Source organism: Durio zibethinus, chromosome 7 (assembly GCF_047325235.1).
Source record: "Durio zibethinus cultivar Kanyao isolate XHJ-2024 chromosome 7, ASM4732523v1, whole genome shotgun sequence".
NCBI classification, from domain to species: Eukaryota; Viridiplantae; Streptophyta; class Magnoliopsida; order Malvales; family Malvaceae; genus Durio; species Durio zibethinus.
Window position 1 is genome coordinate 23,650,188 of NC_143168.1, and position 15,797 is coordinate 23,665,984.

Here is a 15,797-nt window from a genome sequence, read left to right on the forward strand (position 1 = left end):
TCAAAAATTGAAATTTTACAAATATTGGTAAACAAATCATAATTTTTTATAAAATAATTTGTATGTAAATGGTTGTATACTCTTATATGTATTTAGCCTCCACTTAATTGAAATCTTGGCTCCGCCACTATATTTAAGAGTAATATTTTCTTTTAATATTGCATGCCAAATTTTATTACTCCATTAATAGAGAATATTGTTATGGATATCCTTTTTTGTTTTTTTGTGCAATATTATGGATATCCTTTGCTTAGGAATATCCTTGCTATATTTTATTACAATTTCAATTTTTTTAGGGAATATCCTTTGCTTTGTTCCGATACCCCTTACCTAATGAAAGCGGCAAGCTTAATTTTTCAAAATAGTTAAGCAACTATATATATGTAATGATAAAAGTTGTTTCGGCAGCGCACTTCATGCTTGATATTTCCGTTGTCTAAATTACATATGTTATTTCTTCCTCCTTACAACTAGCAAGCCATTAGGATAGGAAGAATAACACGACGTACGCTTCTTTGGATGAACCATCCTGATCAAAGGATAATCACAACAGAAAGGCAGGAGTATTTCTCTCTCTGTTTCGAATTCTTTCCTAAAAGCAATTTTTCTTATTTTCTTGTCTAGTTTTGGAAAATGAAGTTTCTTGAGCCTGCCTGATTAGGTTTCCATCCTTTGGTTGAACCATCCTGATCTATGAATCCACACCTGCTTTTTCCTTTTCCTTTTTTTTTTAATTTTTAATTTTTTATTGGTTGTTAGCATATATAATTCATGTCTTGGTTGGCTAGTTTCTTTTGGTAAGTGGGATCATAGAGCACTATGTACATCCCTCAGAAAGTTTATGCCATCTTTGGTTTTGAACGAGAGAATTAACCCTTTTAGACAATTCTTTTCAGCTTTGTTTGAATGTTAAAATTGAATAACTGGCTTAGAATTTCTAGATATATAAGTGACTTTTGAGAAATAGTATATTTGAAACATATCTCTTACGTGGTTGGGGACAGCCCATTTTAGTGTTTAATCTTCAGCATCAATGTGAGAAGCTATGGAGATATATAGACCTTGTAAGAAAGTGGAAGTCATCCTTTCCACTCCAAGAAAATATTCATAAATTTCGAAGTCCTAAAAATTATACAAATATACATAATTCAACCCTAACCAAAAAAAAAAAAAAAATCCCACTACCACCGTTGAACCCACCAACCAAAATCAAGCCCAAATTGGAGTTGGACTGAGAAAGAGGTTTCGATGGTGAGAGGAGAAGAAAGGGAGAGAAAGGGGACCGAGAGAAAGAAAAGAGAGGGATGAAACGAAGAGGTAGGTGGGGGAAGAAGAAAAGATAAGAAATGGTAGGTCAAACCAAAACAACTTAAACCACTAAAATTGTTAATTCAAAATTGATAAATAAATTTGATTATATATTTTTGAATTAATTATCAAATAACATTATTATTATTATTATTATTACAGTTGGTTTTGTTATTTTTTTAAATATAATAACGTCTAATATATTTTATCATTGTTGGTCTCAACCTGGCAAAGCCATGGATGCCCTTGTGGCTGAAATTTTAACACCATATAGACTTTTTGTGAACTTTCTGATTGTCATGGCATAAACCAAGAATTGTTTTCCTTTATTTTTGCATACAGATGATTGTTACCTTATCTGTTTTAAATTGTGTTGATATGATGTTTTAGTATAATTTTTTTGTTCATCTTTTACAATTTCAAAGTAGAATCGTTCGATTTTGATGGCTTTCGCAAGTGTTCACTCGATAAACCAAAATTATTCGTCTACATATGTGAGATAATAGTTTTTTTTTTTTTTTGGCAGTAGACCAATAATTGAGTTGCTTCCATTTTCTTACATACTCTTTTCTCGTTTTCTATATCAAAATCATCGGTGCTACAGTTGTTTTTTCTGTTTAAAATTTACGTCTAGATGATGTTTATTAATATATTAATTGTTTCATCTTTTATAATTTCAATAATGATCGAACAAGCAATCGTTCGATTTTGGTGAACTTTTGTGAATTTTCACTCGATAACCAAAATTATTTGTCTTGATGCGATGATGTTAGTTTTTCTTTTTTGCAATAAACCAAGTATTGTTTTGCCCCAATTTTCTTTCTAACTCAATTTTTTTTTTTATACGTCAAAGTCATCGAGCTGCATATGATTGTTACCCTTTTTATTTTAAGATTCTGTGGAGGTAATGGTTATTTAATTTTTTAATCTTTTAAAATTTCAATATTGATCTTGGGAGGAATCGTTCGATTTTGTTAAACTTCCGTGAATATTCATCGGTAGACCAAAATTATTTGTCCAAATGCGATGATGTTGTATTTTTGTTATCCTCAATCTCACCTGTTAATTCCGCACAATTTCGACAGACTTTCGTAAGTACTGTTACCGTAAACCAATAGTGGAAAGTGCATATCTAGTTTTCATATATTTCTATGTTTCCTTAGTTTTAATGTGATCATGTCATATTAATTAACAAAAAAAGAATTTAAGAAAAAAAAAAAACTTTTTCCACACAACTTACGTGAATATATCACCTTATCAATGTACAATGATAAATTTAAAATTTAACCTAATTGATTCATTAATCTTTTTTAAGAAACGATAATAAATTCAATTTTTTAATTTTAATTTATGTAATTTTCTTATATACACGTACGACTTTTTTTGTATTGGAAAAGAAAGTATAGTGACAATGTAGAATGTCACTTGAAAGGGTTAATTACTTTTATCGTTGAGTGGCAAAAAAGATTTTATTGATCATGAAATATTTTTATAAAAAGAACAAATCTGGAAAATTTAAGTGAAAACAGGGTAATTTACTCTAAAACAGACGAGACAATTTACTCTAAAAAAGAAGGGGAATAGAGCCCATTTTTGAAATTTTCAATTAAATTTTATCTTTCTACTTTTCCTACCCACTTTATTACAATATTTGTAACTCTCTTTTGCAATATGATGATGATTTTTTTAATATTAATTGTTTAAGAATTTACATTTTACTATTTTTAAAAATTTATATTTGATAATATCTACATTATTATTAATATTATCAATGAATAAAGGGGTTGGCAATTCGGAGTGTTCATAGATCACATGAACCACAATTTGTCACCTCATCATTCGAAATATTTTAAAAATGTTTATTATTTTATGATTCATGATTTACTTAAATGTATATATTTATATCCTAAAAATGTATTAAATATTAATTCATTTTTAAAATATGATTTTCATCATGAAAAAATGTTGTTAATGAAATGTTTATAATTATTTAAGGGTTTAATAAGAGTAGCTTCTCCGCTTACTGCAAATTCATTTTAATAGAAGTTCATTATAAAATATAGATCATACATTGTTTGATCAAGCCATTGCCAAGTTTAGGTGAAGCCATTTTCAATCAAACATTGTTTGATTTGGACTTGACTCTAAATTTAAACTTAGGTCGAGTTTCAGTCGTTTACATAACTAACTCAAGTTAAGCCAATCCAATTAAAGTCGAGCACTAGCAACTTGCTAAAATTTTTTGCTTACTTTTCTCATCTTTCTATACATTGTAAGTCTTCAAAGTTTTACTTATTTTATTTACATTCAAACTTCTTTTAGTTGTTACTATTAAATAGCTATTAGAAATAATTGAAAATATTCTAATTTCAAAAAGATAGTTATTTACATAAGCAATGCATTTTCCATTTATTCAAAATAAAAAAAAAAGCAGAAGGATTAATTAAATTGTTAGCATTGATGAGATTTGAGATTTAAATAAAATAACCGAAAGTAAATGAGCTTTTGATTCAACGATTAGTGCATGCATTTCACTACTAATTCATTAGTCGGGTTTAAAAAAAAAAAATTTCTCTTTATTTCAGAAAAGGTTTTTTTGACACTATTTAAATCTTCATTATCAAAATTTTTTAAATTCAACCTCATTTTAGTTTCAATTTAGTACCAATTAAAATGCAAAAAAAAAAAAAAATTGGAAACTTTTAATGAAGTAATTTATATATAAAATTTTAATTCACTAAAAACATTTAAAGTAATTTTAAATCAAACTTGAAAATAGTTAACCATTAAAAATTAACCAATGAAAACTTTTATGCAATGGAAGGAGTGAAAAAAAGAAACAATCGGAAGTCCCAAGGATGGGAATAAATTAAACATCATTTCAAAGGCTAAGGTAAATGAACCTTGGAAGCCCACGCGATCTGACTCTATATATACATGAACTCGAGCCCAAAAACGCGGCAACAACAAAACAAGCTCTAGGAATGAATATTGGTCCACCAAACATGCAAGCAGCATGCTATTAGGAAGACGAGGCAATCTGCACCGGTAATTATTGCAAAAATCAAAAGGTATTATTGTTTCATCCTTCTAATAATATTTTATATTCTCTTTAATCTTATTGTTTTGATTTGTTTTCTATTACTGTTGTTGGCCTATTTCCATGGATCATAATCCTTCACAATATCGTTTAGGGCTTTTCCCAGCAAAGGATGCAATTGAGGATGATTGAAGAAAGGGGCAAAGAAGGGAAAAGGTAATTTGTCGGAGACAGATTGATGTTCTTTTGCTACGAAAACCTGAATATCACAGAGTCCGGCCATGCTTAGCGGTTATTAATGTTAATTCGGAATAAAAACTTGAATGAAGAAAAACCCAACAATGCAAATAGCTTATCAGTTCATTTGCATTAGAAAGAAGATGTTAACTAACTACTATTTTGTTATTATACTAACTAAAAAGAGAGTAATTAAAAATAAATAGAAATTATTAAACCAAATTTCCTTTTAAATTCTACTATATATGTATATATATTTGAATATCTGACACTCCATTAATCTACCTGCAGGTCATACGAGAAACTTGGCAAGAAAAAATCCTTGTCCTTGCTCGGTTTCATGACAAGTTTCGGTGAGTATGCAAAGTCTACCTCTGGGATATAAAAAAAAAAAAAACAAAAGGTTCTCTATTATTATGCATGAAAAACCCTTTTCTTATGTGAATATATATATTTTATATTTAATAATTAAAACAATAATTAAGTGTTGTAATGAAGTAAATATCGATCCAAATACTATGAAAGAATTTGAGAAGAGAATGTATTACATTATTTGAGGTTAAAGTTTGAATTTAATCCTTCTCTTATCTCAATTTTGGTGTTTTAGTTCTACCCTAAATATATATATATATATAAATATAAATATATATAATACACATTCTGTCCTAATAAAATTGTCAGTTGTTGACCTTGTTTTCATTAAAAATTTTCAATTTTAACTTTTATTATTTTAAATATTTTCATTAATTAAATTTTGCAAAGTATATATCTAAAAAAAATTTTTCACTTAAAGTTTTTAGAAAATATTTTTTTCACATTTTATAAATTGTAAATATAAAAAATTCAAAGTTTAAAATATTTAACAGACAAAAAGTCAATCGATAAGTAATTATGACATTTTTTGTGTCTTATCCAAGGACGGATTTGCAAAAGCTCCCTTTTGCTAATAGAAGGTTTTTGCACATTACTTGTTTATCCTTTTTTGGCCTTTTTTAATTTTATAAAGAAGACAAGTGTACAATTAAAGCCAAGTGACCAACTCGTGATTCGAATATATTTGCTTAGTAAGGGAATCAACAAAATAGTTTGCTTTTCTAAATATATGAAGAAAGGATATTTTTTTCAAAATCAGTTTTGAGATTAAGAAGACGATTGATGATGGCAATTTTAGCATTCAACTTTTATAAACTATATTTTTTAAAAAGTTTCTTAAATACTTATGTTAATTTATTACTTTTCATCAAATTTCTCTTTATGTAATTCATTTATTCTCATTATATATATATATACACACTGTAATATTCAACAAAAAAGCAAATTTTATCTACATATATTTTATAATATATAGATAGATAATTTACAATGTTAACATCAAAAGGGTAAAACTCTAACTATTTAATAATGTAATTAGTAAACTTTTAAATTGTGTATTTTCTAAAAAGGAATTAGGTAATAAATTGGAAGTTTAAATATATAGGAGGCAACTAGCTATAAAGAATTAAAATCATAAAGTCTATGTTCAGAAAAACATTATATAATTTTGCGTTAATTTTTCTTAGCTCATATATATATATATATAATGTATTATATATTTATATTAAGGAATATTCTTCTAAAAATTTTAATTATTTCTTTAATTTTTATTGAGCAAAAAAGTACTTTACTTCATACACCTTGTTTCATGTCTTTGTTTTCTGTCTTGGCTTCCCCTCTGTATCAGTTTCTCTTTGTTAGGTTGCTTTCCTTTCAACATGAAATCCATTTTTTTTTATAAACTAGGAAAACATATTGTTTCCATTTTCAATTGTTCTATTTTTTTTTTTTACCAACCTTGTTTACTTTCTTCAAGGTCCTAACCTTTTGTACGAATCCATTCCTTATTTTTGCACTCAAGTTGGTGCTTATTTATTGTTCATCTTTTTTTTTTTTTCCCAAATTTGCAGCATGTTTTAATCTTTTTCTTCTTTTAGTCCATGTTTTAGTTGACTCTTAACCTTACTAAGCCTCATTATCGCGATTAGATTTATTGAAATTTGAATCTTGAATTCTATGTGTCATAGATTTAATTTTAACATCAAAATATAAAATTATTATAATTTTTTTCATAAATATAAAATATATAGTAAAAAATAATGGCATTCTAGGTTTTTTTAGAAAGAATCTAATTATTTTTATTTTTTATTTAATTATTGATATTATCTTTCAATAGAATTTGAAATAAAGTCTTCACTCTAGCTATTCTTTCTTCTGTCTCACTTAAAAGGAAAAGGGAAAAGCAGCAGATCAGTTGTTCGAAAAAAACTGTACAAATCAAGCATCCAGGTATATATGGTGTGATTAATTATTGATAACAATATATATATTTATTTATTTTATGGTTTGGAACATTCTTTTTGTCTGCCCAAGCAGAAAGCGAAAGAAATTCTTCAGGTTAAGATGATGAAAACTGGATTGGAAAATGAGATACAGGAGAAAAGGGTCATGGTTGAGTCACTTAAGGCAACCATAAAAGATGCAGCAGAAACTGAAACAGAATATAGGTTGCTGAAAATGAGAAGGAATGAGCTGAGGGGTGAGCTGATTAGTGGAATCAAAGGCATTGTGAGAATGCGGGCAACGGAGATGTTGCTGATGGAGGAGCTCGATTTGCTTTGAAGCAAAGATAAATAACCCTATTCGAGAGTTCGATAAATAAAAAAAACTTACTACGCTTTTCCAGGATTGATGGAGATTCGAGTAGGGCTTTAAAAAAAACATACTATATATATGTTTGATGTGATTGCTTGCTTTGTCTCAGTTTGCTTTTGCCGTTTGTCTGAAAAACCGTTTGGTGGAATGGCACTATAAATAAAACCTCTTTGCTTCGGCATGTTTAACTTTAAAGATTGTCCAGTGCTCATATACTCTGGGTTGGGCCTTAGTAACGCAAATCCAAAAAACTTTGGACCATTGGCTTGGCCGAGGAAGTTCTCTCTCTTCAATGTACTGAGTAAGTAAGAAAAATTCGGAGGAATATGACCCAAATTCAAGAGTATTTAACATAGTATTATTTTAAAATAATAAGAAAAGTTTTTGAGGATCTTTTCGGATTGGGGCTTGAGCTTACATTTGATCATTTAATGAACAAGTTTATATTTGTTTCTAATTTTTTTACAAAAGAATTCAAAATTTAAAAAATAAAAAATGCTAATATTTAAATTTTAAATTTATTAAATGTTATTTTTTAATAATGATATATCCGAATATAGTTATGGATCGATGTGAAGCCGTGCCAATGCTTAGCTGGGGTGGATGCGTAGCTGATTATCTATGGACCATAAAAAAGAAGCAAAAATAAAGTGTGATTGCTCCGTGTATGGTGTTCAAATATGTGTGGTAAAAACCAATGAAATATGAATATAAATTTGCTAAGGGTTTTACTGTTGTTGTGTCATGCGTGCAAGAGGGATTTAAATATAGATATAGTTTTACTTTAACAATAATAGCAAGTTGTTGTTTGTAGGGAATTGGGATTCAATTGAGATGCTCAATAGAATAGAATTGAAATGTGAACAAGTTGGAGATGTACAAATTTGGTTCTTTCTGTGTTCATTGATATTGTGAGAGGCTACAAAATTCATGATGTTTGTTTCTTTTGCTAGTTCAATTACTGCATTATGATGTTCTGTGGTTTGAAAAACTTATGAGAGATTAACTGATTGTAATGAGTAATTAAAAGATTAGCTTAGCAAAAGTATTAAATTTGTTTTTATTGCTTCTAGGCATATTGTTCTAAACAAGAGTATTATTTAAAACAAAACTTTGGGCAACAAGCTCTATGCAATTTATTGCAAAATTACATATGGCTGAACTCAATCCCAAGTCCCAAACCAACTCCTGTAAAACCTGTTACTAGCTTGAACTAGCAAATGATATACAAATATGAAATAGACTCGAGTGATTTAAAATTTCAAATGGTGTCAAACATTAAATTAAAGAGCGTTTTTGACAACAACAAAATAATTTTAGATCATTTCAAATATTGCTAACTATTTTTATAAAAAATTAATACTCAAATAAATCCTCAAATTATATTTCAAAAAATGCAAACAAAGCTTTTGAATTTTTATTTATAAAATTAAGGTTATAAATTTTTATTTTATAATAATTATCCCATTAAATCTTGAAAATTAATTAACAAAATCAAATTACCATAATTTTAAAATAATATTCTCTTAAATATTTGCCACTTAGTTCATTTAAAAAAATTTAAATTAGCATTTTTTATAAATTACATCAACCAATCAAGAAGATTTAACAAAAAACTAGAATATTTTAAAGTGTCAAAATTTTAATTATATAGTAAAATAAAAGTTCATATTGTTAGTTTAATCTAATAAAAAATTAAGTGTTTATTTGGATAAATTTTAGAGTTTATTTGAATATTATTCTTTTTTATAATTACCGTTATGAAACAAAGTATACTCAATAAAAAATCTCAATCATGGTCATGGCCCATGGGTATTTAAAACCTTTAAAGGCCCATTTGTGAGTAACTTGGGAATTCTAATTTAGTTAAAGATTTTTATTATCTATATTTTAGTTAAAGATTTTTAATGCCAAATGCCATGGCATATGAATTGGTAATGTTCTGTGGAGAATGCAATCACCTGTGAAAGTCACACCAGCTAACCTTAACTTCTAAAGAAAGGCCGAGTGATCAAAAATTGAAATTTTACAAATATTGGTAAACAAATCGTTATTTTTTTATAAACGATTAATCAAAATAAAAATTATAAATACTTAAGTGACCTAACTTGTAATTTATTAAAAAAAGTACAAAATTTATTCCATTTCCTTTTTATTTAGAAGTGAGAGGATAAAAATGAAAATTTTATGAGTTTAGTATCAGATCCTTTGATAAATATAGGTGAAGGAAAAAAAAAATTCAAACATGAGTATTGAATATGGTTTATCCGAGCTCTATATATGATTTCTTTTTATTTTTCTATTTCCATTTTCTCACTAATTTATCATTTTTTAATTAATTCTATATCTTTAATAATAATTATTTGATTTGTCGGTAAAATATTTAAATTCTTTGATTTTAATAATTAAAATTTAATTTTTTAACCGTCTCAAATATATATAAACTACATATATATATTTGTTATATATTAATAATTAACAAAATTTTGTTGTCTTTTAATTACTTTAGTGAACTAATGAATAATTGTTATTAATTGTCCTTATGGACTAACACGAGAATTGCTATGGAAAATTGGGATTGATAATAGAAAACAAATGTTTAATGCAATTAGCCATATACTAGAAAATGTTTGGTCCAACTTTCTTACCTTGGTTTTGTTTGCCTTATGACTGATTGGTTACTATTTTGTAGTGCTTCTTTTATTAATTTCTACCAAAGATCGTCCTTTTCTTTGGAATTAGTCAATCCCATTCAGATAACCCAAGCCACCAAATATATATATAAACAAAGAAAGAGAGTGGAAACCATGGTGTGAACTGAGAAAGAGCCGAGGTAAATTACCAGGCATTGTCTTGGTCCTCCTTTCCATAGAAGAAAGAGTAGGAAGTTGCTTTTTTCCCAAATGAGTTTGCCCAAGTTACCCTCAACCATCCTCAAACCTTCTATAAATTGAATCCCATTTTTTTGCAGAAGTTGCATGTGCCTTACACCCTCTAAACCTCTCAAAATTTTGTTTGTTTCCTTTGATTTGCGGCTCTCCATCATTTTTGAGCCTCAATTCGTTCAATTTCTTTCTCACTTGTAGACGAGTGAGAACTAAATTGAAAGAATTGAGGATCAAATCGAAAGAAGAAATTAAAGGTTTGACCAAAAGCCCGAATAAAGTAAGTTATCTAATTTAAATTTACAGCAAACTTCTTGGTAATTAATGATGGGCTTATAATATTTCATTTAACGCTTAAATTTAAATTAAACTTGTACTCTTTTATATATATAAAGGAGGGATTAATTTATATAAAAAGTTATATTAATTTATTTTGTTATTAGATTCTCTTATTCTCTATGTTTATTGACATTAATAATTAAAAAAATATATAAAAGCTTTTAATTTTATATTAATATAAATTAATTCCTTCCCAATACATATTTTATTTTATTTGTTCATATATATATATTTTCTTGTTGAGATTATATGTAATACTTGTTTTTGTTTTTTTTTTAAATCTATCTTTATGTTTTATAGTATTAATTTTTAATAATATTTTTTTATATTTGATTATTTGTTCATATTTTTTTTTCTTTTTGAGATTATATCTAATTCTTGTTAATTTTTAATTTTAAAACATTTATCTTTATATTTTATACTATTAATTTATTATAATATATTTTTATATTCAATTCTTGACATTATTAATTGTTAATAATCAATTAAAATTTGTGAATATGTAATATATTAATTAACAATTAAAGTTTGTTTATTTTCTCTTTATTGTCATATGAAGTCAAATATGAAGCAAAAATATTAGATTTAACTTAATTAATTTATGTAGTTATTTTTAAAATGTAATATTTGACAAGTTTAAAATTTAAAATTTTATATCTGTAATCTCTTCTTTGATCCCAAGATATGATCTCTTTTATACAAAAAAATAATTAAAAAATTTTTCAAATTAATGGTAAAAATTTTATATATAGAGATCTATATAGTAGCAAAATTTATATAATATTAATTTTTGGGACAAATATATAATATCAAAATTTATGCTCATCATTAACCTTTTATATTATTATCTTTTTTTTTTCTTTTTGGTTTCTTCTCTTCTTTCCCACTTTTTTAGGTATATCAGCGAGTAAGATACATGCAATTTTTGAGATATTCATACCCGAATCCTATAATTATCCAAATATTTTTAATTTTTGTTATCCGAAACTTACTCATATAATATAAAAAATACCTGCTAATTAACCGACTCGCTACATACCTGTTTATAACTTTCAAATACATATTATTAAAAAATTTAAAATTAATAAATTAAAATTAACTCATAAAAATAAATTAAAATTAAAAATCATAATTAAGATATTTAATAAATTAAAGTAGTTAAATGTTATATTAATAATATATAATTTATAAATAAAACATATATACTATTAAAAATATATTATTTATAATCAGATCATAAATATTCTAAAATATTATCTAAATCTTATCCGAATCGGATTATAGGATAGTGTTGTCTTACTTATTCCGATCGGGTAATTTCAGGCGCCCAAGGGTACCCATTGTCATGACCCTTTACTTTCTCAGCTTCTCCTTTTATTTATTTATTTATTTATTTCTTTTTCTCTGTCGACTGCCAACTCTTATCTCCTACCTATTTTCTTCAACTTAACCCAACCAAAGTCGTCAGCACCAATCTAGCCACCAATGGTGTCTGCTGAGAGCCCAGATCCGTTCCCCTCCCATGTTTTCTTTCTTCGCTCTACCCTTCTCCACCAATTTTGCTCTCGCGCCTCTATCTCCAGCACATCGTCTTCCTCCCCATCTCTTCCTTTCCCTCCTCGACAACGCAAGCAGTGTCAAAGACCCCTCCATTCCTCTTTTTCTCTCTCGTGTTCCTTCGTCTCTCTTCCTTCAACTATCTTTCTTCGCAACATCTCTCTCTTAAAAACTAATGAGCCAAATTAATTAGACCAAAAAGAATGAGCTAACGTTCCCGCCGTGTTTTATCTAAAAATGGGTTAAGCCATGTGTCATATATGAAAAGATGAATCTCATATAATATCCTGCCTTTGTATTCATTATTGAATAATTGTTTAAAACTGCTCACATATATATTATTTATGTGAGTTAAATTCTTAAATATCATAAATGAATTTTAAATTATAATAAAATATTTAATATTATATTTAAATTTTAAAATTTTTTAATATAATATTTTAGGTATGAATATATTAATTAATATGGATATTTATTTTTAATATAATTAACTTTAGATGATAAAATTAATTAATAATTTAATAATTTAAATATTATATTAAAATTTTTTTTAATTTAAAATTATATTAAATATTTTATTATAATTTAAAAACAATTCGTGATATTAACCCTACATATATAATTAATAGAAGTCTAGAACTAATATTTTGTTTTCTTGTTGGTTATTGTCGGATTTGTAGAGGGCATTAAAGCAAGTTTGGAGTCATGTTACGTGGATTCTTCCCTTGACCTTAACGTAACTGAGTCCTAGTGCTTCACCATTCATACGGTGTGACATTTTGATCTTAAAAATTTAGTAAGTTTGCGCATACACAATGTGATAGGATTGTTTGATTCAGTGATAAGCCGAAAGTTTGGAACCTCTATTGATTTCAAGAGAATATACAGCGATGGAACTAAGTTAATGTTGAATTATTATGAATGTTAGGCTTTATTTGTTATGAGTTATTACTCAATGAGAGAATTGAAATTAATTAATTTGGGTAGGTTAGTTTCTTTAACCGAATGTCTAGCAAGGATTCCATTTTTTTTTTTTGTTGGAGAAACTTAGATTGAATTATTTAATTGTTATGAATAGGGTTTAAGATTATGAGCAATTAAGCTCGAGATATAAAGAAACATTGGCTTTTAATTTGTGGGCTCTGATTGGTGAGAAAATTAAAGATAGAAACATCTTGATTTTATTTTCTTTTGCTAGTAAAAACAAATGCGTTAAACAATTAGGATGCTGTTCTGGTACAAAAACTTGATAAGGTATTAGAGATGAAACCGTTGTAAATGGAATGAGGAAATTTGATTATAATGTTTATTGGTTAGAGAAGGGTAGAAAAATAATGAGTTGTATTAGTGATGAAGCATTATGATCAAGAAATACTTGGAAGGTATAAATGGGCTCATTGCAAATTAACTATTTATAGCTAAAGAAAAACAACGTTGTGATTGCTAAATTGAGAATGGAACTCTTCTTTGATGCATGGGATTTGAAAGGATTTTTTTGGTGGCGAAAGAAAAAAAAAAGGAGGGGGGGGGGGGGGGGCTCTAAGTGAGCTTACAGTTAAGGATTCCTAGGGTACATCATCCCCATAGAATCAGATAAAAGTTCCATGGATTGCTGGTCGAGGTTCTCAAAAGCAAAAAATTATGATGGTGGGAGGTTCCCATCTTAGCCAACTTGTCTGCCAAAATTTCTATAGAACTCTCTCTGAAATCGGGACATATTATATGAGATAAATCATGACCATATGTTTCATCTGAGTTAAATGAATAGCCATTAGAATTAGTGTTTGTGTTTGGGCTAACTTTTAATGATTGCTACTGTTATTGTTTTACTGTTGGGGAAATGGCCCAAAGGTTCTTACACAATTGGGACTAGAGAAATTGAAAATGTTGAGTTTTGGCTCACTAACTTCACAATTTGAAATCCTTATATGATTTGGATTTTTAATTTGTGCATAATAAATTGAGTGGTTAGACCATTTTTGTGCTTTCAAACTTCTTGCCACGCGTGGATTTCTTATCTTATGCAGAGTCGTAACTAATCCTATTCTATTTTACTTTTTCATTAATCTTGTGAGTTACGGTAAACCACTAATTTTACGAGAAATTATTCGATATATTTATAGTATAATATTTTAATTTAATAAATGGTGTTAAAATGGTGGTTCATGTTTTTTTTAAAGATATATTAAGAGGTATGTACATAATTTCATTTTGGTACCAGTAATACTGGTCGATTTGCTCATTTTATTTTGATACCGATCATATTATTTGATACGTTTCAGTTATATTAAAATACGATATATCTAAGAATAATTTTTTATATCAAATTTAGTACCATGTAATATTAATTGTTTTCATTAGTTTCACCCTGTTTTGATAAATTTTGGTATAATAACATGTTTCGGTCGATATACAAATGTGAAATATATTTTATAATTTTTAATTTATCTTTTGTTATTTAACTATTTTTAACCAAATAAAAATAAAATTAATTAACAAAATAATTGTTAAAAATTGAGGTTTTTTTATTTTTATTTTAACTTTTTTTATATTTTATTTTTTCAAACCAAAATTTACAATTTTATAATTTATTTCTTTAAATCAAAGTTTATAAGTATTTCAGTTTTGTTAAGAAAACAATTATGTTCTTTTTATAAAGTTTAACAATTATAAAGTTTTGATTAATTTTTTTATCTCTTTGTTTTTATCTTAATATTTATATAAAAAAAATACTTATTTAAATATCATATGATCAAATTAAGTATTTAAAAATATCATAAAAATTTTGTGATATTTTTTCTTATATTTTTAAACTTATTTATCTGATTTGAATATATTGCATATTATTTTGTGGCTTATTAATAATATTATAATATACAAGTTCATGTATATTTATAAATATATTTGTACTAAAGTGAAAAATCTAAAATAATATATTGAAATAATTGGTATCAGTATATACCATATTTTTTTAAAAAAATCAAAACTTTATCAGGTACAATATTAACAACCTTAGGTATATGTCATTATCTTAACCCCGTTTGTTGAATTAAAAAATACCAATGTTAGTATATTTTATTTTTTAAAATTTTAAATAATTTAATTATTTTCAATATGTTTGATATCTCATTTTAGAAACTACTTAAGTTGAAAATTTTCAATGAAAAAATATTAAAATTTTAGTTAAAAGCTACTAAATGTATATAGTCATTCTTATTTTAAAAAATTTTATCATTTAATTATATTAATCTTAATTATTTGTATTTAACTATTTTTTAACTTTCATTAATGTAAAATATTTTTTAAAATCAACAAAAATTTAGGATTTAATTTTTAATAGAATACCAAATACTTTTTAAAATCAACAAAAATTTAGTATTTAATTTTTAATAGAATACCAAACCTTTTTAGTAAAAATTCAATAATTAAAATTTCTTTTTTATAATATACTTAATTTTAAGTATAAAAAAACCCTAAACTAAAAGAAAATAATCATCCAAGCCCTATCATTTTATTGTAGTCAATTGAGCTCTCACCAATTTTCATCTAATGGATTGCTTAGTTGGATAAAAATGAATTTTTAAGAATTTAATTGGATAAAAATAAATATTTGAAAGCTTAGCAATAAAATGATAGAATTTTAAATAATTATATAATTTAAATTCAAAGTCTTTTGTATACTTAAGGCTTAAAGTTTTAGTATTGAATTTTTTTAATTTAAGTAAAAAATATATGAAAAAGAG

The 15,797-nt window shown here is 26.2% G+C and overlaps 1 protein-coding gene across 1 annotated transcript; it reads left to right on the plus strand.

Annotated features, from left to right (window-relative positions):
• The first annotated feature begins 386 nt into the window (after window positions 1–386).
• LOC111277520 (uncharacterized) lies at window positions 387–7,468 on the plus strand. The gene is made up of 5 exons (XM_089763941.1): window positions 387–4,379; window positions 4,503–4,564; window positions 4,877–4,938; window positions 6,849–6,907; window positions 6,995–7,468. Exons 2-5 carry the CDS (start codon window positions 4,521–4,523, stop codon window positions 7,238–7,240), a joined length of 411 nt encoding a protein of 136 aa, XP_089620067.1. The 5' UTR covers window positions 387–4,379; window positions 4,503–4,520; the 3' UTR covers window positions 7,241–7,468.
• The last annotated feature ends 8,329 nt before the right edge of the window (window positions 7,469–15,797 follow it).